Raw genomic sequence first — 23,385 nt, 5'->3', positions numbered from 1 at the left:
ATATTTTATTGATTTTTTACAGAGAGGAAGGGAGAGGGATAGAGAGTTAGAAACATCGATGGGAGAGAAACACCGATCAGCTGCCTCCTGCATACCCCCTACTGGGTGTGTGCCCGCAACCAAGGTACATGCCCTTGACCGGAATCGAACCTGGGACCCTTCAGTCTGCAGGCCGACGCTCTAGCCACTGAGCCACACCGGTTAGGGCATTGGGTGAACTTTTGAGACAACACTGATGGAGCACCTTACCCACTCCAAGCACCCAACACCATGACCAGTGCGGACTATTTCTTGAGTCGGAGTTCCTTTGGTTTTCCTCTTCAAGGATTTTAAATTAAAGTATGTCGATGCCACCTGGTCAGGATCCCAACCCTCCCCTCACTCCCTACCCCACCCCCACCCCCCAGCACTGCAGATGGTCATAAAGCAAAGGTAACACTTTGCTTTTTGGAATGTCTTCAACCTCAACTTGGATAGCAGAAACAAGGCATGGAAAACCTCACCCGCTCCTGGCAATGGGAGGCTTACCTGGGCCTGATGGAGTAAGACTGTATAAAGGCAAGAGGCTTGAGACACTGGGAATGACCAGAATTTGCCAGAAATTGTGTTTGAGAAAAGTCAGAAGAACAGGTTGTGGAGTCCTATTCCGCCATCCCTCCCACACCCATACCCCGGGGATCCTTCCTGAGCAGCTGTGTCTGCAGATCTATGCCCACTGGTGTAGCTCCCGATCAATATTGACTAGCAGTTGCTTCAACTCTTCCCAGACAGCATCTGTTAAGGCAGGGGCCGGGGTAGAGCCTCCAGAACGTTGTAAATGTGAGTTCACAGCTGGGGCTGTGGAGACAACAGGAAGTCAGGGGGGCGGCGCATGCAGTTTCCAGGGGAATGGCTGCCAGCCTGGGGCCGGGAGCCTCAGGCCTGCAGCAGGAGGAAGGCCGGCCTTCCGGAAGGGGAGAAGGGGAAAGCGTCCAACAGAAAGACATGAAGGAAGCTGGTCCCCCCTCCTACTTGAACACAACCCGGAATTTGGTTGTTCACCAACTTGGCCAGCCTCTGCTTCCTTGTCTCTTATAGGGACAAAAGCAGAAGGTTTTCAAAACGAGTTTTGTTTGTGGGGACAATTAGTGTCTGTTTTTAAAATTATGAACAAGTTAAGATAGAGCAAACTGGGCTAATGCCTCCGTTCTAAGAGTTATTTATTATGAAAGCTTCATTTTCATTGAACTGCTGAGTTTACAAAACATTTCCCATAATGGAACATATCCTTCTGAAAGTGTTGTGATCCTTTTACAACCTCTTTATTTTGGAGAAAGAACCTCAGAGAGAGTCCACGCCTTGTCCGTGATCACATGGCTTGAAAATAGCAAAGCTGGGGCTCAAGCCCACGTTTCTGAATCCAGCCTCATGTTCTTCTCCTAAACCCCGGCACCCTGTGCTACACTCAGTGCATAAAAAACCCCACCATTTTATTTGTCATGTCACACAGCTTAAAAATTCCTGATTTCAGATTTAAAGAAGCACTCCATTTTTCAGCTGACAAAGCTGAAGCTAAGAGATGCTTTTGGAGGAAGGTCTGTGATTGGGTCATTTGTGTTGCTTTGAGCAAAGGGACCATGACCACAGCCCACAGAGCTCCGTGTGATGGATTTTTTTATGTGTCAACTTGGTTAGGCTGCAGCCCCCAGTTACTCAGTCAAACATAAGCGAGATGTTGTGGGAAGGGATTTTGCAGAGGTGATGGAAGTCCCTAATCAGATGACTATGGGAAGGGCATCCTGGCCTATCTGGATGCTTTAGTGGGAAAGGCCTTAAAGGTAGAGCTGAGGCTTCCCCAGAGGAGAGGAGAAATTCCACCTGCGGAGAACGGCTTCAGCCATGCCTGTGAATGCCAGTGTCCAGTGAGCTTCCCTTATGACTGCCCTCTTTACTGACTTAGCCCCACAGTCATGTAAGCCAGTTCCTGGTGTATTAGCTTGCCAGATGTGCCGCAGCAAAACATCACAAACTGGTGTCTTAGAAAAACAGAAATTTATTGGGTCGCAGTTCTGGAGACTAGAAGTCGGAGAGAAAGGTGCAGGAAGGGTTGGTTCCTTCTGAGGGCTGTGAGAGAGCAGCTGTTCCATGCCTCTCCCCTGGCTTCTGGTGGTTTGCTGGCAAACTTGGTTGGTCTTTGGCTTAAAGATACTGCATCGCCCCAGTCTCTGCCTTCATGTTCATGTGACGTTCTCCCTATGTGCGCGTGTCTCTCTCTGCATCCAGATTTCCCCTTTTATGAGGACACTAGTCATATTGGATTGGGGTCCCCACTCATGACCTCATTTTAACTTGATTACCTCTCTGAAGACTCTGTCTCCAAATAAGGTCACCTTCTGGGGTCCTGGAGTTTAGGACTCCCCCATGTCTTTTTGGGGTTCTCTGATTAAACCTGGCTGATATCCTCTGTGTGTATCTCTTGGTCACATTCCTCAAAACAGCTTACTGGGCCCTGGCCAGTTTTCTCAGTGGTTAGAGCATCAGCTCGTGGACCAAAGGGTCTTGGGTTCAATTCCCAGTCAAGGCCACATACCTCGGTTTCAGATTTAATCCCTGGCTCTGGTCAAGGCACAAGCGGAGGCAGCAAATCAATGTGTCTCTTTCACATCAATGTTTCTCTCTCTCTCTTTCTCCCCCCTCCCTTCTATCCCTTCTTTTCCACTCTCTCTAAAAATCAATGGAAAAAATATCCTCACTCCTCCAGTGAGGATTAAAGAAACATACACAAAAACCCAGCTTACCGGAAGCATTGTCTTCTTCAGGAAGGACATCCCATGTCTCCAGAAACATCGACCCATCCTCTGATCTGGAGATGTTTAAATCTGGGTGTAAGCATAATATAATGCTCAGATCACACAAACCAGGCCAGTGCTTGGGACTCAGCAGAATATTATTATTGTTAGAGTCCTGGGGCATCTCCGTTAGCTGAACTTGTGGGTATTTTAACTAAAAAGTGTAGTATCTTAACTGTAACCTGGCTTTGCCATAAGTAGCTGCTTACCCCCTAACAAGAATGAACAACTTGAGAAGCTTTGTGGGGTTTGGACAAAGTGCTCATGGGTGTGAGGGCTTGGAAGGAAACTGTGTAATGCACGTGTCTAGGGACTGGGGGTGGTGAAGACATTTCACATTTTGGAGCCCCTGTTACATGTCACGCACCTGCTCTTGGCCAAGCATACCTTATCTGATTTAATCCTCACCACATTCTTACTAGGCAGGTGTTAGTCACCCGTTGTGAGGTTGAAGTAAATGAACCCTAGATGACTCTGAGGTCACATATCTTGTAAGCATAGGCCAAGATTCAGATATACAGTTGATCCTCATCCTTTGATGATTCTGTATTTGCAAATTGACCTATTCACTAACATTTATTTGTGACGCAAAACCAGTACTCATGGTATTTCCAGGGTCATTTATAAACATTTGTGAAGAATTTGAGTCACCTGAGCAGGTCTAAGGAGGTGACACTCCGCCTTCTTGTTTCAGCTCTCATACTATCAGTAAGTGCTCTTGCCATGGTCTCTTTAGTGCCATGTTTTGTTGTGGGATGTGTGTGTTTGTTATTGTTGTTGCATTTTTTGTGTGTTTTGTTGGTGATTTTGCTGTTTAAAATGGCCCTGAGCTTTGTGCTGAAGTGCTATCTGGTGTTCCTAAGTGCAAGGAGGCTGTACTGCCTTTGAAGATGCATGTGATAGATAAGCTTTGTTCAGGTTTGAGTGACAGGGTATTGGCTGTGAGTTCAGTGTTAATGAATCAACAATATGTATTAAATAAGGTGACGTTCAACAGAAATAGACATCAAACCAGAGGCTCAGAGGAGCACTGCTTCAGTATTCACTAATTTCAATGTTTGTGGCGACTTTCTAGAACAGAGCTGCTGCAAATGATGAGACTTGATTAACACATTATGAGGAGGAGAATTTGGACCTGGTGCCTCTTCCTTCTCACCTGTTTCAGGGATGAAGGAGACTGTAGCCTGAAAGCCTCTGAAGGTCACATTTTCATCCGACTGGAAGCTGATGAGCATCACACCAGAGGAGCTCAGCACCGGGGCCGGGGCAGCAAAGCCACACAACCGAGCTGGGTCAAGCCCAGCCCAGGCAAGACACGGTCAAGGGCCAGCAAATAGACGTGACGTTGCATTAAAGAAAAAAAGAATTGTCCTTTAGGTAACTGTTAGGAAATAAACTTTCCTGGTGGATGTCACTAGTTGGCTTCTTTTTAATATGTTTTTAATCTCATCAACATTTCTATTCTGTTTATCTCTCAGACACTCCTATTTCCATAGCACTTTCCCCTTCCAACCCCTGGCTCATGTGGGCTCTCTGTATTTCTGTTCAAATGGTCCTGTGATTCTCCCCCTTGCTTTTCCTGCCCCTGATGTAGGGGAAGAGGAAGTGGTGGTGGTGAGAGCGGAGGGAGGGATGGGGGAGAATGAGGGACCACTGAGTCAGCTCCTTTTTATTCCCCAGAAGGACTGGGTCCAAACACAAACCAGGGCAGCTGAGCTCCAGGAACACACACCTATTTCCTTCTTCCTTTCTACATCCCGGTGCACTGTCACGTAGTCGGAAGTGCAGTCTCCACTCTCCTCTATTTCCAGATTCTGAAAGGAAAGCTGAGGAGACTCAACATTACATCCAGAGTGAACAATAGGGACGGATTACCTGATTTTGATTAGGTAGAGAAGTTAGGATTGTGCAACTTGCTCTGGAGTTCGACCTTAGACGGGAAAGTTAGTGGAATGTTCACGAGTGGGTTAAGTTACTTAGGAAAAGATGCTGCACCATAGGCTCCCAAGCCTGCTGAAACATCTAAGTGACCAAATACAATCCAAATGTAAGGGTGGGGAGATATGCAAATGTTTAAGCTCCCTTGCTCTTTCCTAGGAGGAGCAAAGAACAATATTTGAGCAGTTGGATAGCACTGGCCAGTGGAGTGCGAAGAGAAGAGCAGCGGGATGAAGGGCTGATGAAGCAGGCATTCACATTTTAAACATACAGATGATAGGGTTCAATGGAGCCTGCACACTGAATCCAGAGATACAGGACTGCATGGATAGGACAAAAGTGGAGGCAAATGGTTGTTAATGGTGAATGTAGGCATGGGGAGAAGGAGCCGAGTCAGACACAGGATTCATTCAAACATTTCTTAAACCCTTACTGGGATGCTTTCTGGAAGTAAGCCCTTTTCTCTCTGAGTCATGGTAAGCACACAGTTATGACCTGCAATGCTAATTTCCAAATTACTGTCTTGGCTGAGGCCTGGGAAGATCCTGTCACCGGGGGGTGTGAGAGCTTCATTTCACGGATGCTCGGCACTCCGTGGACATTTATTGAATAGATGTTTTTTTAATCACTTCTAGCTCTGGCACGTTCAGATTTTCAACTAAATGTGTCTTCATCTTCCTTCCAGAAAATCCTCCATCATTAATAACATCTCCCCTTAATACTTCTTCCTCCTGAAACACCTGCCCTGCCTGTGTTTGGGTTTCAGGAACTTTCAGGAAAAGAGCTATGCTCACCTCCTCTGTGTCTTCTTCTCCCACTCATTGGTAAGACCTGTGTGATCTTGTTTCTGCTCCTGAGGTTGGACTTACCCTGATATTTCAGACACTCCTACCTCCTCTCTATTGTTCAGTTCTCCAGTCCAGTTATTCTACCTTTTTATTGGGGGGGCGGGGGAGGTGAGGTGAGGACTGGACAATGAGTGCTCAGTCCTCCTTCTCTTTAAATTCTGAGATTGTGTAGTAAATTCAAAGTGTTGGCCACACCATTTTGTTTATTTTGTTTTATGTTCTAAGTTAAAGGCTCCATTCTCTAGACTGTTATAACATCACACCAATTTGGTTCTCCTGGGTTTCAGATCACGTTTTACCTCTTGAACATCTGAGAACTTGGTGGTGGTGTTCACCCTATTCTTCCCCCTTTATTTTCTTTTTTTTAAAAATATATTTTTATTGATTTCAGAGAGGAAGGGAGAGGGAGAGAGAGATAGAAACATCAATAACGATGAGAGATAATCACTGATCGGCTGCCTCCTGCACGCGCCTCACCGGGGATCGAGCCCACAACCCAGGCATGTGCCCTGACCAGAATTGAACCTGGGACCCCTCAGTCCGCAGGCCGACGCTCCATCCCCTGAGCCAAACCAGCCAGGGCCCCCCTTTATTTTCTACTCTACCTTCTCAACTTCATATTCTCTTGCTTTCAATTATAATTTTAAGAGAAAGACTTCTAAATAAGTGCCTAGTTCCACCTCACTGTGAATGCAGTCTCACCTTCAACTACCCGGAGGCATCTCTGTGCAGATGGCTCACTAGTGTTTACAAACACTAGTGGGCACAGACACCACTAATTGAGTGCTGAGTAAACTCTGTATCCTGGCATTCAAGGCTCTCCATACATTAACCTGAGCCTCACCTCCCAGCACCCCTTCCAGTACATGTCATGACGCTCACACCAGCGCACCTGTACCTGCTCTATGCTGGTTCCTCTGTGCTTGCCCTGTCCCCTCTGCACAAGAGCGGATGATTTGGGCCTCACTGTCATCGACTTTTGTTAACCATCACTTACAGAGTGTTTCTAGAAGGGACTAGGGAATGATGAAACAATTTACCAGGTACAAAGACTAAGGCAGCACTTCAACAAAAATAAAGTGTGCAGTTGCCATCTGGTGGTGAGTGTGGGTAGTTACAGGGAGAAATAGGCAGGTCTGTTATTCTACAAGTATTTGTTGAGAGCCTTGTATGCCAGATACTAGGGACTAGGGACTAGGGGTACAGCAGTGAATAGATCAGATAAAAAGCTGCCCTGTGGTGCTTCTGTGGAGATACCATAGCAAAGGAAGGGGAGCCAGAGTCGGTACCTTAATTAGGTAGTGTTTGGGGGCTTGAAATACCCAGTTACAGTTGGCCATGTCATTGTAATCTTCAGGATAATGAAGACTCTGTATGAGGCCTTCTTCAAAAAGGACAGTCAAGGCACTGCAGCCGGACTCTGAAACACAAGGGAAGACATGCCCACAGCAGCATCAGCCAAGCAAAGAGGAGCCCCTTTGTGTTCCCTCTTGTCTTCCACGAAGGATGCATGACCCGAATCTTCAGGCCGAGCCAGCAAGGAGGAAGAGGTTCGTGCACTGATTTTCCAGAACTCACTGGGCACGCTCAGCTCACTTAGGTGTGCAATGGCAGCACCATCGGAGCGCTGTGCCTGGCGTCTCACGGGCCTGTGCTCCTCTCCACCTTGGAGCCAAGGCGGCCTTGGGAGGGGGCTCCCTGCCCCAAACCCCATTCCTATGGGACCTCAACTCTTACGAAAGGCCTGGATAGTATGCGATAAAAGAAAAATGGTTTTACCAGGAAGGTAGTTTGGTTTACGAGCTTTGTAGGTGAGATTAAAACCAACGGCATAATCTGTGGCATCAGAGATGAACTTCAGCCTCAAAGAGTTGGAGGCAACAAGAACTGATGAAGCGAGGCTTTCTCCACAGAATTTCCCTGCAACATAAGAAGAGTCTTTGTTCACAGTCTAGAAAACAGCACCCATTCAAAGACTGAAGGAGACCTGAACGTGTCATGATAGTGCAGGATCGTCTAACCCGGGGTTTCTCAACCTTGGCACCACTGACATTTTGAACTGGAACGTTCTTTGTGTTCAGGCTCCTGTGCATTGTAGGGTGTTTTGCACATTCCGTACTTCTCCCTCCAGCTGTGACACCAAAAAAGCTTCTAAAGACACTGCCAGCCGTCTCCTGGGAGGCAAAAATCACCTCCAGTTAAGAACCACAGAAACACCCCTTCATTTCTGTGTTTTATATAAGCAATTTTTCTCTCCTACTCATGAGTATCCGTTTTTACTTTTAGCTGGACGAGACAGGGAAAGACCGTTTTCATGCCTAGAAAAGCCGCATGCTGCCTGGGAGGCAGAGGCCCTGCAGGGTGCCTACATTTTACTCCCTGATGGGCTCCAGGTCTGAAATGAGCGTCGGAAGCCTGGTTCCATGGGAAGCCCATGCAGCGAGTAAAATGCACTGTGGCCTCCCAGCCATCACACAGGCCCAGATTTAGTTCTTTTCCTCCATCCTGAGTCTCAAAAGTTGGAGACAGGAAATGTGGTGGGCACAGATGGCTCAGTGCCAGACATACTGTACCCAGGCCCCATGAAGCCCTCCGAGCACTAGTGTCCGTTGGAAAGTGTGGAAATCCACTTACCAAGAAGTCTGTCTTCTAAAGAATGCATTGACAGGTAATTGCGGTCACAAGACTCTGCATCCAAGTGGGAAAAGCTGAGTAACACATGCATGTCCTCGGGCACCAACAGGGTCCAGACACACAGTCTGCAGGCAGATCCGTCGGGAGGGTGTTATTTCTAGACAGAAAGTGGCTGTCCCTGTTACTGGGCGCAGTCAGACCGGAGGGAGGAGTGGCAGAGGGGGCTACTCACTGCTTGCTGTCATAATAGAGGTAGGGGCTTTCTGGGAAGTGCAGCTCCCCCTCCGACTCCCTGACCACACGATCCTTCTCCCTGCACGCGGCTGGGAGGGAAGCCACAGAATCAGGCTAACAACGATGGCTAGTCACAGCAGCCCTCGCTTTCCAGGACCCAGACAGACGCTGGGACCTCCTGGTTCTTCGTTATGCTTGCTTCCTTTTTTCACGAAACCTTTTCCTGCCTTGGTTCTAGATGCCTTTTATTTATTTATTTATTCATTCATTCATTCATTCATTCATTCATTTATTTATGTTCCTTTTAGGTCCTCCTGCTTAACCCTGAGATTCTGTGATTATTTTTTCCTTCCCTCTTCTTTCTCTGACCCCATACTCCATTCTATAAATACAGGTAGTTCCAGGTTCTAACATTACTTTTCATCTCTCTCTGCCTGGGTCCTCTGACCAGTCTCATTCATACCCTCAGTTTCAACTATCGTCTCTACATTTCTAAACTTCAGACCTGATTTTTCAATCGTCTCCTAGGTATCGCCCCTGAAACTTAACTAAATACTACAAATGAAACTCCTCTGGGTATGCAAGAGTGCTTCCACTTCGGCTTTGATTATTTTTATCTGCCCCTTTGTTAGTCTGTCATGCCTAAAACTTCGGTAGCGTCCTTGATTCCCCCCTCTCCACCCTTCATCTAAGTAACCAACAAGTCCTAATTCTTATTTCTCTTCCCTCCTTTCATCCTCTGGCCCTTACCCTAGGTCAAGCCTGTATTTCTTGTCTCTCGAACTAATGTATAACCTCATAAATCCACCTCGAATTGTTTTCCCCTCTGACCTATACACTGAGTGGCCAGATTATTATGATCTCTGAATGCATAATAATCTGGCCACTCAGTCTATATCCTATATAATAAAAGGCTAATATGCAAATTGTCCCCTCGACCAGGAGTTCGACCAGCAGGCAGGCCAGCCAACCGCCCATGTCCCCTCCCCCTGGCCAGGCTGGCCGGACCCCACCCATGCACGAATTCATGCACTGGGCCTCTAAAATATATATATATATATATATACTAGAGGCCTGTTGCACGATATTCGTGCAAGAATAGGCCTTCCTTCCCCTGGCTTCACTCCCAGCCGCCCGGGAGCCAGCACGTCCTCGCTTCTGTCCGGAGCACCGCTCCTGTAGCTCCTTCCACCGCCCCCCCTCCCCCTCATAGCAGGCGTCCCACCCCTCCCGGCTGCTCCGTGCCTGCATATGCAAATTAACCCACCATCTTTGTTGGGTTAATTTGTATACTCACTCTGATTGGCTGTGGGCGTAGCGGAGGTACGGTCAATTTGCATGTTTATCTATTATTAGGTAAGATACCACTGAAGTATAGCTCTAATCTATTTAATCAACTTCCTGTTTTGACTGGCATTCAAATTTCCATAATGTGGTCTCACATTATCTTTCTAATTTCCCTCATTAACCTATTACCTATCCTGCACTTCAGCTGCTTTGAGATGACTGGTCTCTATTACAACCTACGTTTTCCTATCTCCATCCTTTAGTACCCATCCAGGATGACAGCTGGAATATGTTTCTTTACCTGTATCCCATTGCCACCTGATTTTTTTTTTTTCCTGCTAGAAGAACCACTTACTCCTCTGAGCTCTCAGGGTACTCTTTCTCACATTGCTCTTTGTAGGTAGTTCCACAGACTCACACAGAACCACCGGAGATTTGAGCTCAAGACGCCTTAGGAACCATCTGGTCCAAACTCTTTTCTTTATGAATGAAGAAACTAAGGTCCAGAAGTAGAAAGGGGCTTCCCCAGATCACAGAGTGAATTCATTGCAGTCTTACAACGTACACCAGGGTGAGTCCCCTGGATAAGTAAGGACACTTTCAGGGCAAGATGTGTAGCTTCTTGGCCACATCTGCACCACCTTACCCTCCTCCCTCAAGTCTCTGATGCAAAACAAGGATCTGGCAAATGTTTGCTGAATTGAGAGGGAGCTCTGGATGTACAGGATGGGAAATGGGAGGGAATCTGGGGCTCCAGCTGGGTGAGGGACTGTCCTGACTGGCTCTGGGTTTTCCAAGTGGTGGCTCTGTACCTAGTGAGCGAGGACAGCTCTTGCTGAGGAAGACATTTGATTATAAAGGGAACTGACATATAAGTCATGCTTCTGGGGGAGCGGACTGGAGAAATACCCACCTCTGGAGCTCTTTCTCCGTTTCCCTGGGGAAGAAAAAGAAAGTTGCAATTCAAAGTTTGTGCTATCCTAAACAATATTTCAAGAAGTTAGCAACTCCCTGGCTTAAAAGTGCAGAGATTTTCAAGTCAATATGCAACTAATGAGAATCTAATCTATGGAAAGAACAGAAGGGACAAGTTGACAAAGCAGAAAGTGTTTTAAGGAGATGATGTCATTCTGTTTATTAAGTAGGGGAATTAAGAGACAGGCCATGACTAGCTTGGAGGTTACACAGAGCAAGAAGAGGTCATCTGGCCTACCCCTCTGGTTTTACATGAGAAGGGAAGCTCAAGATGGAATAACTCACCACAACCACAAGAGAATTGTTGGGATAGCTGTAGCTTGAACTAAGGGTACAGGTACCAGTTAAGAAAACAATTAAGGTTGATTTGGAGGCAGAAATGAAGTTTCTGTTAACTCACTGGTCAGGCTAGTAGAAGGTATATATAGACCCAGGCCTTTTCAGACTTACTGTACCTAGATCTGTATAAGGCCTTCTCAACCAGGGTATTGCTAACATTTGGGGCTGCATTATTCTTTTTTGTGGGGCCTGTTCTGTGCATTGTAGGAGGCTTAGTAGCATCCATGGCCTCTATCCACTAGATCAGGGGTCCTCAAACTTTTAAAACAGAGGGCCAGTTCAGTGTCCCTCAGACCGTTGGAGGGCTGGACTATAGTTTTAAAAAAAAACTATGAACAAATTCCTATGCACACTGCACATATCTTATTTTGAAGTAAAAAAACAAAACGGCAAAAACACCCGCATGTGGCCCAGGGGCCGTAGTTTGAGGACGCCTGCACTAGATGCTAATGTCACTCCCTCCCCTTCCCCTAGTTATGACAACCAAATATGTCTCCAGACATTGTCCCCTGTGCTCGATGACCACTGATCTTTACCTTTGCATGCTGAATCTTGCTAGCACAGTTGAGAAGTGGTGAATACACATCACCAGCTGACATAGTTTAAATTAAAGGCAAATTTGAAAAGGCTAGGATGGATGCATTCATATTTCATTGACTGTTTGTATGCTGTACCACACACCATGTTTTCCTCTTGTTTAAGCCGTAGGAAATACCACAGTCCTGATGTGTTGCCCTCAGAACAGAAGCAGAGCCTGTGCACAGTGGCCCTGACTTGCCTGGACTCTGCTGAGGCCCTCTCTGGCCCCAGCTTCTTGACCTTAGGTGCCGGCTTTATTACCCATGTGGATGTGTTTGCGGATCCAGGGAAGCACTTTACTAAGATCTGTGAAGATCCCAGGGGATCCTTGATCGTCTTTTTGCACATTGTTTCTCCAACCTCGACCACAGCCCGAACCCCAGGAAGTCACACCAGCGAGAGTCCAAGTCCCTTTCTTATTCCGGCACATGAGGGAACCTCCTGAATCTCCCTGGAGGGGGAAAAGCCTCTGTTACCATCATGATCAGTGTCTGTGCCCCAAAGTGCTCACCCTTTCCCCCCATGAAGATGCTAGATGAGGACCAATGACATTTCTTCACTTCTAATAATTTGGACTCAGGCCTGGTAGAACAGGCAAGCACAGTTCACATTAGACCCTCGAGTATCATCAGAGCCTATCAGCTCCACCTCCTTCTCCTCATCCTAGACTTTCATCACATAATCAGGCTGTCTTCCTGTTCCCATCTCGTCTTGCAGGCTCAAAGAAGTCTTGCCCAGTAGTAAAAATGACCTCAGGTCTTGTTCAGCAGGAGGGATGGAAGGAAAGGAAAGTTCCTGTTATACATGAACCTGAAACTTCTAGATAGGAAAGAGCCAGCCATTCTTCAGAGGTGGAGAACACTGAGCTCATTATTGGCATTACTTTGTCTTTTGGAAAAAGTGGAAGACCTCTTCTGTATTCACACTCCCTGGTATAAACAGTTTGTTCAAACTGTCTCTTTATTTTAACTCAAGCCTCTCCTGTCACTCTAGACTCTTCTTTTCAGAGTCCATTCATCAGTCTAGCTGCTCCCACCTACCTGACATGCATCTCTCCCTCCATCAAGGAAGCCTGTGCAGAGAAAGGTCTGCCCACTGATGGGTTTCTTTAGGGTTAGCAGAGCTGCCACACACTCCTCCTGGGTCAAGATGGGCAGGTTCACTTCTTGCAAGACTTGCGGGAGGATGCCGTCTAGAACACACAGAGACGAGAGCCCCTGCAAGGCACTCTTCTACCCTTTCTGAGTTGAAGGTGCCTGCTCCAGTCAGGTTTGTGTCTTTTGAAAAGACCCAAACTTCTAAGTACATTTTTATATTCCCTACTAGAGGCCCGGTGCACAAAATTCGTGCACGGGGGGGGGGGGGGTCCCTCAGCCCAGCCTGCACCCTCTCCAATCTGGGATCCCTCTCACAATCCAGGACTGTTGGCTCCCAACTGCTTGCCTGCCTGCCTTCCTGATTGCCCCTAACCACTTCTGCCTGCCAGCCTGATCACCCCCTAACCATTCCCCTGCCAGCCTGATTGATGCCTAACTTCTCCCCTGCCAGCCTGTTTGCCCCTAACTGCCCTCCACTGCAGGCCTGGTCACCCCTAACTGCCCTCCCCTGCAGGCCTGGTCTCCCCCAACTGCCCTCCCTTGCAGGCCTGGTCCCTCCCAACTGCCCTCCCCTGCTGGCCTGATCGCCCACAACTGCCCTCCCTTGCAGGCCTGGTCCCTCCCAACTGCCCTCCCCTGCTGGCCATCTTGTGGCAGCCATCTTGTGTCCACATGGGGGCAGCCATCTTGTGTGTTGGAGTGATGGTCAATCTGCATATTACTCTTTTATTAGATAGGATAGAGGCCTGATGCACAGGTGGGGGCCGGCTGATTTGCCCTGAAGGATGTCCCGGATCAGGATGGGGGTTCCCTTGGGGCGTGGGGCGGCCTGGGAGAGGGGCCAGTGGTGGTTTGCAGGCCGGCCACACCCCCTGGCAACCCAAGCGGAGGCCCTGGTATCTGGGGTTTATTTATCTTCTACAATTGAAACTTTGTAGCCTAGAGCGGAGCCAAGCCTCCTGCTCACTCCGTTGCGGCAGCCATTTCTGTTGGGATTTATGTATCTTCTATAATTGAAACTTTGTAGCCTTAAGCGGAGGCCTGGGCCAGTCAGGGTGTGCAGAAAGCTTGGCTTCCTCCATTGCCGGGGCAACCCTAGCATCCTGCTCTTTCCAGCTCCGTGACTGCTGCCATTTCTGTTTGGATTTATGTATCTTCTATCATTGAAACTTTGTAGCCTTGAGTGGAGGCCTAGGCCAGAAAGGGCAGGTAGAAAGCTTGGCTTCCTCCATTGCCGGGGAAACCCAAGCCTCCCTCCTGCTCTCTGTGGCCGTAGCCATCTTGGTTGGGTTTATTTGCATATTTGCTCCTGATTGGCTTGTGGGTGTAGCAGAGTGATGGTTACTTTGCATATTACTCTTTTATTAGATAGTATTTTAAAACACATTTGCACAATTGTTTTCTTAAAAAATAACAGATTAAAATTTGTATTTTTGGATTACCCAACAGAAAGTTCTAACATCTGGTTAAGGGTAGAGGCATATAAGTTCTTACCTTCAGTCAGGCGGCCCCAGCCTGCAGTTGTGCAAATCAATCCAGCCTTAAATCGTTCTCCTGGCTCTGGAAGACACATGGGCCCCACAGACGGGCCTGAAAAAAGAGCAAGGCAGGGCATGGAGGAGAGGTCACCAGATGCACTCACCCGCTGGCATCTAGGTGGTCCCCCAAGATCTTGTAAGAGTTGTGATATTTCTCCCTGACACTTCCAGGTGTTACTTGTCAGACAAAGAAAGACACTCTACATAATCCTATATCTGAAGCTATAAGCAAAAGTGTTTCAGGTAAGGGACCGTCCACCCCAAACCCCTGTCTCTAAGTCCATGAACCAGAATTGCTGGGCATATCATGTACTATAAGGAATGTACTATAGAACAGAATTTATGGAGAACATGGAATAGATCATTCAGAGTGAGCCTGAAATGATTACCAAAATGGAAGGTGCCAGCCATCTTCAAAAGAGCAATGTCATAGTCCATTGGCTTTTTGGTGGAGAATTGGGGGTGTATGATGATGCTTTCAATGGTGAGGGTTTGCTCTCCTGGCTCTTCATGGCTCAAATCATGTTTTCCAGCAGTTACATTCAAAGTCGATGCAGTATTTCTATTAAAGAGGAAGTAGTAGAATGAATTGATTTCATTGAGCCTCTTAGTACAGTTGTAATGGTTGACAAACTGGCCTCTTCAAAATGGCATGGGTGGATAATGTGAGGTAGGAGGCTGCTGGACAGAGAAAGTGAGAATGATTCCTGCACTCTTGCTAAAAATGCAGAGGTTCTCAATTTGATTGGAGAATAGTAATGAATGGCCTCAGGAGTCAGTGATGTAATAAATCAAGTGCTCTGCAATTTTATTTGTAAAATGTCTAAAGCTGTATACAGTATACTTTGTAATTCAGGGGTCTAAAGCTGTAGTGGACTTCATTTAGCTACCTTAGGTGGTTGGCCTGACCTCAGTATCAGCGAATGACTTGTGATCCCCACTAAGTATGTTGTTGCGTTACTGTCAGAGAGCTAATACAAAATGTATATTGTGAACAGCATAACAGCATGCACTCTCAGGACTTTGGACTGATTACAACAATGGGAGGTGGGGATCTTCTCCCTACTTCCTTTATGTTTATAATTTAGAGACCTGGCATGACATGGGAAAAACCATTCTATTTCCCTTCCTGAACTAAAGTTATCTGAAAGGAACGGAATGGGATGAATTGGGATGGATTAAGAGCTTTGGGTTTGCCATCTTTTGGGACCCTTTGCTCCCAGATTTTATAAAAACCTGGAAAGGCCATACTTTTCTCTTGATATACTTTCCTGGCTCTTGGCTATATTAAGTACCTAATTTAACACATGGCAACTCCCTAACCTAGGCACCTGTCACATTAGTGGAATTATTAGGTGATTCTTCTTTAGACTGCCAACTCTCTGGGGGCAGGAATTATGTCTTACTCATCTTTGTATCTTTGGTACCCACTGGTGTCTAGCACCAAGTAAATATCCAGCAGATATTTGCAGATTTGAAATAGGATAAATATGGGGACATGATCTTGATTGCTGCCTAATGAATACCAAGAACACTGGCAAAATAGAACATTTGAAACACACAGGAAAGTGAATTAAGGATGGAAGTTGTTAGATTGAAGCTCATAGAGGCGGGATCAATATGAAAGATGTGAGAGCCTTCTTTATGTTTTACTGGCCTCTATTATCTTTTATACACTTCTTAAGACGCATAATGAACTGCATGATTTTTTTCCATTGAAATTTAGGAAAACTAGGAGAGAATTTTCACAAATATATCTTTATGATGCTTTTTCTCACCTGGATATTATTCTTTATTAACATCCATTCATATTTAACTATTTCTGCAAGAGATTATGTTTTCTACCAAGTTGAGTACCCTCTGACAACATCACTGAGCCCCATTTGTGTTATGCAATTAAGATGTTCTCTCACTAAAGCATATATCACACAGTTCCTGTTTTAAAGAGTTATTGTTCTGATTCCAAAGGAAAAGAGAGGTAATCTGACCTTTACACATGTGCTGGGCCTTCCCCTACCTGTTTGCAACGCAGTGAGCAGCCGTAATCACCCATTGTGGAGAGATGATGGTTCCACCACAGATATGTTTCTGCCTTCGTTTCAGAGACACCTGAATTGCAAAGACCTTAAATAAGAGCAAGTTAATGCCCTGGCATCCCCAAAACCTGGAGACTGAGCATATTCTGAAAAATAGACCCAGATATACTCTTCACAACTATTAGAAATCATGGACTGTAAAGGTGTAAAACCCATTTCACTGCAGCTCAGGAAAAAAGAGAAATGCTGGAACCAAAACATTCCCAGCCTGGTTCCCAGGTGGTTAATCTCAGATCATTGGCTATAGTGTTTATTTTTTATACATTGATGGTATTTATTAATTTTTATAATAATATTCATACTGTTACTCTAACAATGTAAACAATATCTGTAAATGAAGAGAAAGAAAAAGAATAATAAGATACAGCAGAATCCAGATGAGCAGGTCTGAGAGAAAGGCCAAAGCGTCTTGCAACACGTGCTCCAAGTCCTCCAAGCCTCTTGGAGAGAGAGTCTGGACCTACAGTTTTCTGGCACTCTTCACTGTTTGACCTCTACAACTTCTTCAGGCCTATTTTTTACTCTGCCTCCATCTTTGGTTTATCCTGTTCATGATATTTGATTTGACTCTAAAATGACTTACAGGGTACAAGTAATACTTTTAATTCCATTGTTGGAATAAGAAAGTAAGCAATTTATTAGAATTGTTCCCTTTTTGACCAAATATTATTCAATGAACGATTGGGAAAAAAATATTTAATACAGAGAAAAGGCTAAGATTATAATAAGGAGCAAGTAAGTAAAAGTCAGGGATTCATCTCTGACTATGATTTGAATATGGACGTCTGAATTGACTAGCTAACCAACTGCCAAGTAAGCAACTGATCAATCAGCTCTTCAACCAAGTTAATTCATCAACATAGTGAACCAATCGACAAACCATTCCAAATATCCACTGGCCTAAAAGTTCATATGACTGGCTTAAGATAAGTAAAAATAAATAGCTATTACTCTACTTATAAAATTAAATGACAAGAATATACACTGAGTGGCCAGATTATTATGATCTCTGAACGCATAATAATCTGACCACTCAGTGTATATCCTATATAATAAAAGGCTAATATGCAAATTCTCCCCTTTACCAGGAGTCCGACCAGCAGGCAGGCCGTCCAACTGCCCATATTCCCTCCCCCTGGCCAGGCTGGCCGGATCCCACCCATGCATGAATTCATGCACCAGGCCTCTAATACACACACACACACACACACACACACATACACACACACACACACACACACACACACACACATATACACATACATACATACACTGAGTGGCCAGATTATTATGCATTCAGAGATCATAATTGGCCACTCAGTGTAGTGTGGCTCCCAGGGTAAAGGTGAGGGACTTTTAAGGAGAATAAATGTGAACAACATTGGCCAGGGCAGTAGCACAAAGACATTTCTATGGCATGGAAGGACCAGGAAATTAAATTGAGACAGAATTCTTCAGACATTAGCTACTAAGAAGGTAGTAAGTTTGATTATTTCCTGAGAGGTCCTATGGAATAGGTACAAATCTTAAACCTCAGACATAAAGTAGACCTGTGGATATGACACCTTTGACTTCCCTGGTCATCTTTAACTATAGTGAGATAGGTATATTTTAAATCTATGCCTTGAATCAGAAAATTATTTTTTTAAATTGTCTTAGGGATTGAAAGTTTGGGATGTCTTTTTCAATTTTTGGAACAAGCCAATAGTGCATGTAACTATTCTGGACACACCTTTTCTGCAATATAACTGGTCTACAGCATGAGGGACTTGAACCCCTGTACACACTCATGGGATCTCTGATGCCGAGCTAGGCCGAAGGAGTACACTAGTGAGTAGCAGGTGATTTTGAAGTATCAAATCCCAAAACGGCTCATAATCTACCCACCAGAGAATGTTCTTGGAGACTCACCTGCCATGGGTAAGAGCCCTTTACCACTTGGCTTCCCCCAACAATGCGACTAAAATCATTCAAGTAATTCCAGGGCTGTGTCTTCACTAGACTCTGCCCACAAGTGGGAGCTGGAGAAATGTAAAGATTTTTAAAAAATGATTAGATAGCTTCTGAGATTGAGGGACACAGCAAAGTCTTATGAGCAAGAAAAACTGTAGGGCCTGGATCATGTAGAAAGACTACAAAATGGCTTTAAGTTAGTTGTGGGGTTTGCTGTGGTGTGCTGTATGAAGGGTTATTCAGCTTTTGTCACGTAGAACATAGGTAGCATGAAAAAATCTTTTCTAATATGAAGATTAAGGGTCTTCAAAGTAGATCTTCACTGGGTTAGCAGGAATGCAGCCCCTGTTTGCTTATGAGCAATCTGCACCCCTAGAGCAGGGTGGGGAACCTTTGTTCTGCCAAGGGCCATTTGGATATTTATAACATCATTTGTGGGCCATACAAAACTATCAACATAAAAATTAGCCTGCTGTATTTGGTCAAACATTTATTAACTCACCCCTAATGCCTTGGCAGGGCCAGACCAAATGATTTTGCGTGCCTTATTTGGCCCACGGGCCTGACGTTCCCCACCCCTGCCTTAGAGGCTCCTCACAACACTCTGTACTTCTGTGACATTAATTACATACATTATGGTTATTTCTGACTTCAATATATACATATATGTATTTATTGATTTCAGAAAGAAGGGAGGAGAGAGAGATAGAAACATCAATTATGAGAGAGAATCATTGATCGACTGCCTCCTGCAGGCCTCCCTTCCCCCCCAGCTGGGGATTGAGCCTGCAACCCGGGCATGTGCCCTGGCCAGGAATTGAACCCTGACCTCCTGGTTCATAGGGCAGTGCTCAACCACTGAGCCACTCTGGCTGGGCTGGTTATGTCTGACTTTCAAGCTAACTAGACAGTGAGCTCCTCAAAGATATGAACTTAATCTTAGAGATACCTATATCCAACAATATCTAACACAGTTCCTGATACATAGAAGTTGCTTATTTAATTCCTTCAGTAGGTGGATGATGCCATAGTCTGGCTTAGATTGTAATTGTGTGTTCACCTTTTGCTCTCTCGCAGGGGACTGAGTCTGAGACCATGGTCTGTGGTACCCGGTACACAGTTCGATATTGGATTTAATTCTCTCTGAGGGTAGAAAGTAGCAGATTGTTCAAGGAGACTGGAGAGGAGACTGTGTCCTGATTCACACACCAGACTGGTATTAGGATAGAAGCGTTTCCAGATAATGGAAGAAATAAACTCTTTTGTCTTTATAGAAAAGATTTTGTCCCTGAAAACATTGCATTTACTTATTATACTCAATTTTTTTTGACTTGTCAGTTAAGAGAGGCATTAGATTAAAGATGTTTGCAACAGCCAGGGATGGCAGATCATTCTTTTCTACATTTTCTAGGAAGGCCTGGAGAGCCTCACCTCACAATCACCACACTTCTTTGGGTACCTGAGTCCTCTAATACTTATTCTTCAGCCTGGAGGTCACCTCAACTGAGAAGTCTTCCTTGATTTCCTCGAGATGTGTTTTAAGTGTCTCTCTTCTTTACCATGTAGTACTCTTTTCTTTCCCCTTTTATAGTTTTGCCATGCAACATTGTGATAGTGAATTGTTTTTCTGTCTCCCACATTGGAGTCTGAACTACTTGAGGAAAAAAATTACACTCTATGTCTTTATTCATCTCTGCATTTCCAAGGTTTAGCACAATTCCTAGCACAGAGTAGACACTTAGGAAAGTTAGGTGGATGAACATACAGTTTTCCTTGAGGACATATCCTTCAGAGCACAGCTATTTATGTTAATATGTTAAAACGTACAAAGCTCATTCAAATAACTTCTCATTTAACCCTCCATTCTATGCCTATGAACCAAGCACTGTTACCCCTTTTACAGATGGGAAAACAAAGAATCAAAGAGGGAGAAACCAAGATGGCGGCATAAGTAAACACCTAAACTGCTGCCTCACACAACAATTTCAAAACTACAACTAAAAGACAAAACGAACACCATCCAGAACCACAAGAAAGCTGGCTGAATGGAAATTCTACAACTAGAAGGAAAGAGAAAAGCAATTGAGACTCGGGAGCTGCAAAAGGCTGAGGTACGGGGACGCGCGCACGCTCGCGCGCAGAGAGGACTGGCGGCTGAGTGTGTGGCTGGCTTTCTCAAGTGGGAGGGAGAAGGAAGCTCCCAACTGAGCTGAACTCCAGTTCTGGGTGAGACCCTGGGGACCCAGACTCATATGGGGGGAATCTGGACTGTCAGGAAAAGAGAAAAGCACACTGAGACTCAGGGGAGCTGCGGAAGGCAGAGGTCTGGAGGCATGTGTGTGCGGAGAGGACTGACTGCTGAGTACGCAGCTGGCTTTCTCAAGCAGGAGGGAGACGGAAGCTCCTGACTGTGCTGAACTCCAGTTCCAGGCGAGACTCTGGGAACCCAGACTCATTCGGGGAGAAACTGGACTGTGGCAGCGGGCGAAACTCGAGGGCAGCTTTCTCTCAGAGGTGTTTGCAGCGATTACCAAGGAACACTGAGACCCAGGGGCCTCATAGGGCAGGGCTGATGGGAAGCCAAGGCTGTCTGCTTCGCCCTGAGACTCCACCCCATCCAAGCTGAGCACAGAGGCTTTTGCAATTTTGCAAGTCTTATCTCATAAGGGTGTCTCCAGCACAGAAGTTCTCCCAGCGTAGACACAGCTGATCCTCACAGCCAATTGGCCTGGAGGTCAATTCCTCCCAGTGATACCAACAACAATCAACAATCAATTAATTACAACAAGGCTGTTCACACAGTCCACAAAGGGGTGCACCAAGAGTGTCCACCTCAGGTAACTGGGGAGGCTGAGCCACTGGGCCCTATAGGACACCTGGCACACAAAGCTACTCTACCAACTCAAGGAAGCAGTGAAAATGCGGAGACAAAGAAACAGATCACAAATGAAAGAAATGGAGGAAAGCAAACGACTGGATATAGAGTTCAAAACCACAGTTATAAGGTTTTTCAAGAATTTCCTAGAAAAGGCCGATAAATTTAGCGAGACCCTCGAGGATATGAAAAAAGACCAACTAGAAATTAAACATACACTGACTGAAATAAAAAATATTATACAGAGACCTAACAGCAGACTAGAGGACCGCAAGAATCAAGTCAAAGATTTGAAATACAAAGAAGCAAAAAACACTCAACCGGGAAAGCAAAAGAAAAAAGAATCCAAAAATTTGAAGATAGTATAAGAAGCCTCTGGGACAACCTCAAGAGTACCAACATCCAAATTATGGGGATGCCAGAAGAAGAGAGAGCAAGATACTGAAAACCTATTTGAAGAAATAATGACAGAAAACTTCTCCTACCTGGTGAAAGAAATAGACTTACAAGTCCAGGAAGTGCACAGAACCCCAAACAAAAGGAATCCAAAGAGGAACACACCAAGGCACATCATAATTAAAATGCCAAGAGTAAAAGACAAAGAGAGAATATTAAGAGCAGCAAGAGAAAAACAGTTAATTACCTACAAGGGAGTACCCATACGACTGTCAGCTGATTTCTCAACAGAAACTCTGCAGGCCAGAAGAGAGTGGCAAGAAATATTCTAAGTGATGAATAGCAGGAGCCTACAACCAAGATTACTCTACCCAGCAAAGCTATCATTCAGAATTGAAGGTCAGATAAAGAGCTTCACAGATAAGAAAAAGCTAAAGGAGTTCATCACCACCAAACCAGTATTATATGAAATACTGAAAGGTATTCTTTAAGAAGAGGAAGAAGAAGAAAAAGGTAAAGATAAAAATTATGAACAACAAATACATATCTATCAACAAGTGAATCTAAAAATCAAGTGAATTAAAAATCTGTGGAACAGAATAAACTGGTGAATATAATAGAATCAGGGGCATAGAAAGGGAGTGGACTGACAATTCTCAGGGGGAAAGGTGTGGGGGGGTGCAGGAAGAGACTGGACAAAAATCATACACCTATGGATGAGGACAGTGTGGGGGAGGTAAGGATAGAGGGTGGGGTGGGAAAGAACAATTGTAATAATCTGAACAATAAAGATTTATTAAATTTAAAAAAAAGAATCAAAGAGATGCACAGCTAATTAATAACAAAGCATGGATATAACACTAAACTTTTGATTCCAAACCCACTGCAGCCGTGACATTGGATCAAAAGCTTATTTTCTAACTGTTTCAACTGAATGAAGCATCAATACCTCAGAAATAAAATGTACTATATTCTGAACTCATTGGAGCAAAGAGAGAAAACATGATAATTCTCAGGACTGGCATAAATCTGACTGTGGAAAAGCCTGCCAAGAACTATTCTCAGCTTATGTTGCTTGAGGGAGAAAAAAACCATTTGTAATACACTACAGTGAGCATGCTTTGTATTTCCTAGCAAGACAGTGTTCCAAAAAATTACAGATGCTTCAACATGTATGCTGATTTCCAGAATTTGTTCTATGAATGAGGATGGGGTTGTGTAACATGTCCAAATAAGTGAACAGTCCAGATCAGGCGTCCTCAAACTACGGCCCGCGGGCCACATGCGGGTGTTTTTGCCGTTTTGTGTTTTTTTTTTACTTCAAAATAAGATATGTGCAGTGTGCATAGGAATTTGTTCATAGTTTTTTTTTAAACTATAGTCCAGCCCTCCAACGGTCTGAGGGACAGTGAACTGGCCCCCTGTTTAAAAAGTTTGAGGACCCCCTGATCCAGATCAATGCAACTTGTCCAAGTTGTATTCCATAAACGTTTTTTTCCAGTTTTATATGCTGATTTCAGGAGAAAAGTTCAAAATAATTACAGGAAAGACAGTTAGGTCTCCAAAATATATTTGCTTCTCTGGTTTTCCTAAAGGAATATGGAGTGGAGTTATGATGCCCATTGATAGTAAAGGTTAGTCCTTCAGACAAGGTAACTATAGAGTTTGTTTGAAACTTACCTTTGGAAAGAGAGAGAGTTGCAGATTTACCTTGTTCCAAACAGATCATTCCCAGTAGTAAAAACAGTTTATTCTTACTCATAGGCAT

The 23,385-nt window shown here is 44.9% G+C and overlaps 1 protein-coding gene across 1 annotated transcript; it reads right to left on the bottom strand.

The window, feature by feature from the left end:
• Positions 1–706: 706 nt before the first annotated feature.
• OVCH2 (ovochymase 2) lies at positions 707–23,385 on the bottom strand (the record flags this gene model as incomplete). The annotated part of the gene is made up of 15 exons (XM_079789137.1): positions 707–837; positions 3,985–4,116; positions 4,561–4,654; positions 6,904–7,034; positions 7,394–7,534; positions 8,249–8,373; positions 8,481–8,571; positions 10,683–10,706; positions 11,924–12,113; positions 12,703–12,854; positions 14,254–14,349; positions 14,687–14,859; positions 16,315–16,406; positions 18,305–18,414; positions 23,298–23,385. The coding sequence occupies 15 exons, from the start codon at positions 23,383–23,385 to the stop codon at positions 707–709; spliced, it is 1,770 nt and encodes a 589-aa protein (XP_079645263.1).

This window comes from Cnephaeus nilssonii (genome assembly GCF_951640355.1).
Source record: "Cnephaeus nilssonii genome assembly, chromosome: 13".
Classification (NCBI taxonomy): Eukaryota; Metazoa; Chordata; class Mammalia; order Chiroptera; family Vespertilionidae; genus Cnephaeus; species Cnephaeus nilssonii.
The sequence above is the reverse complement of the archived record's forward strand: the minus strand, read 5'-3'. Positions and strand labels throughout refer to the sequence as shown.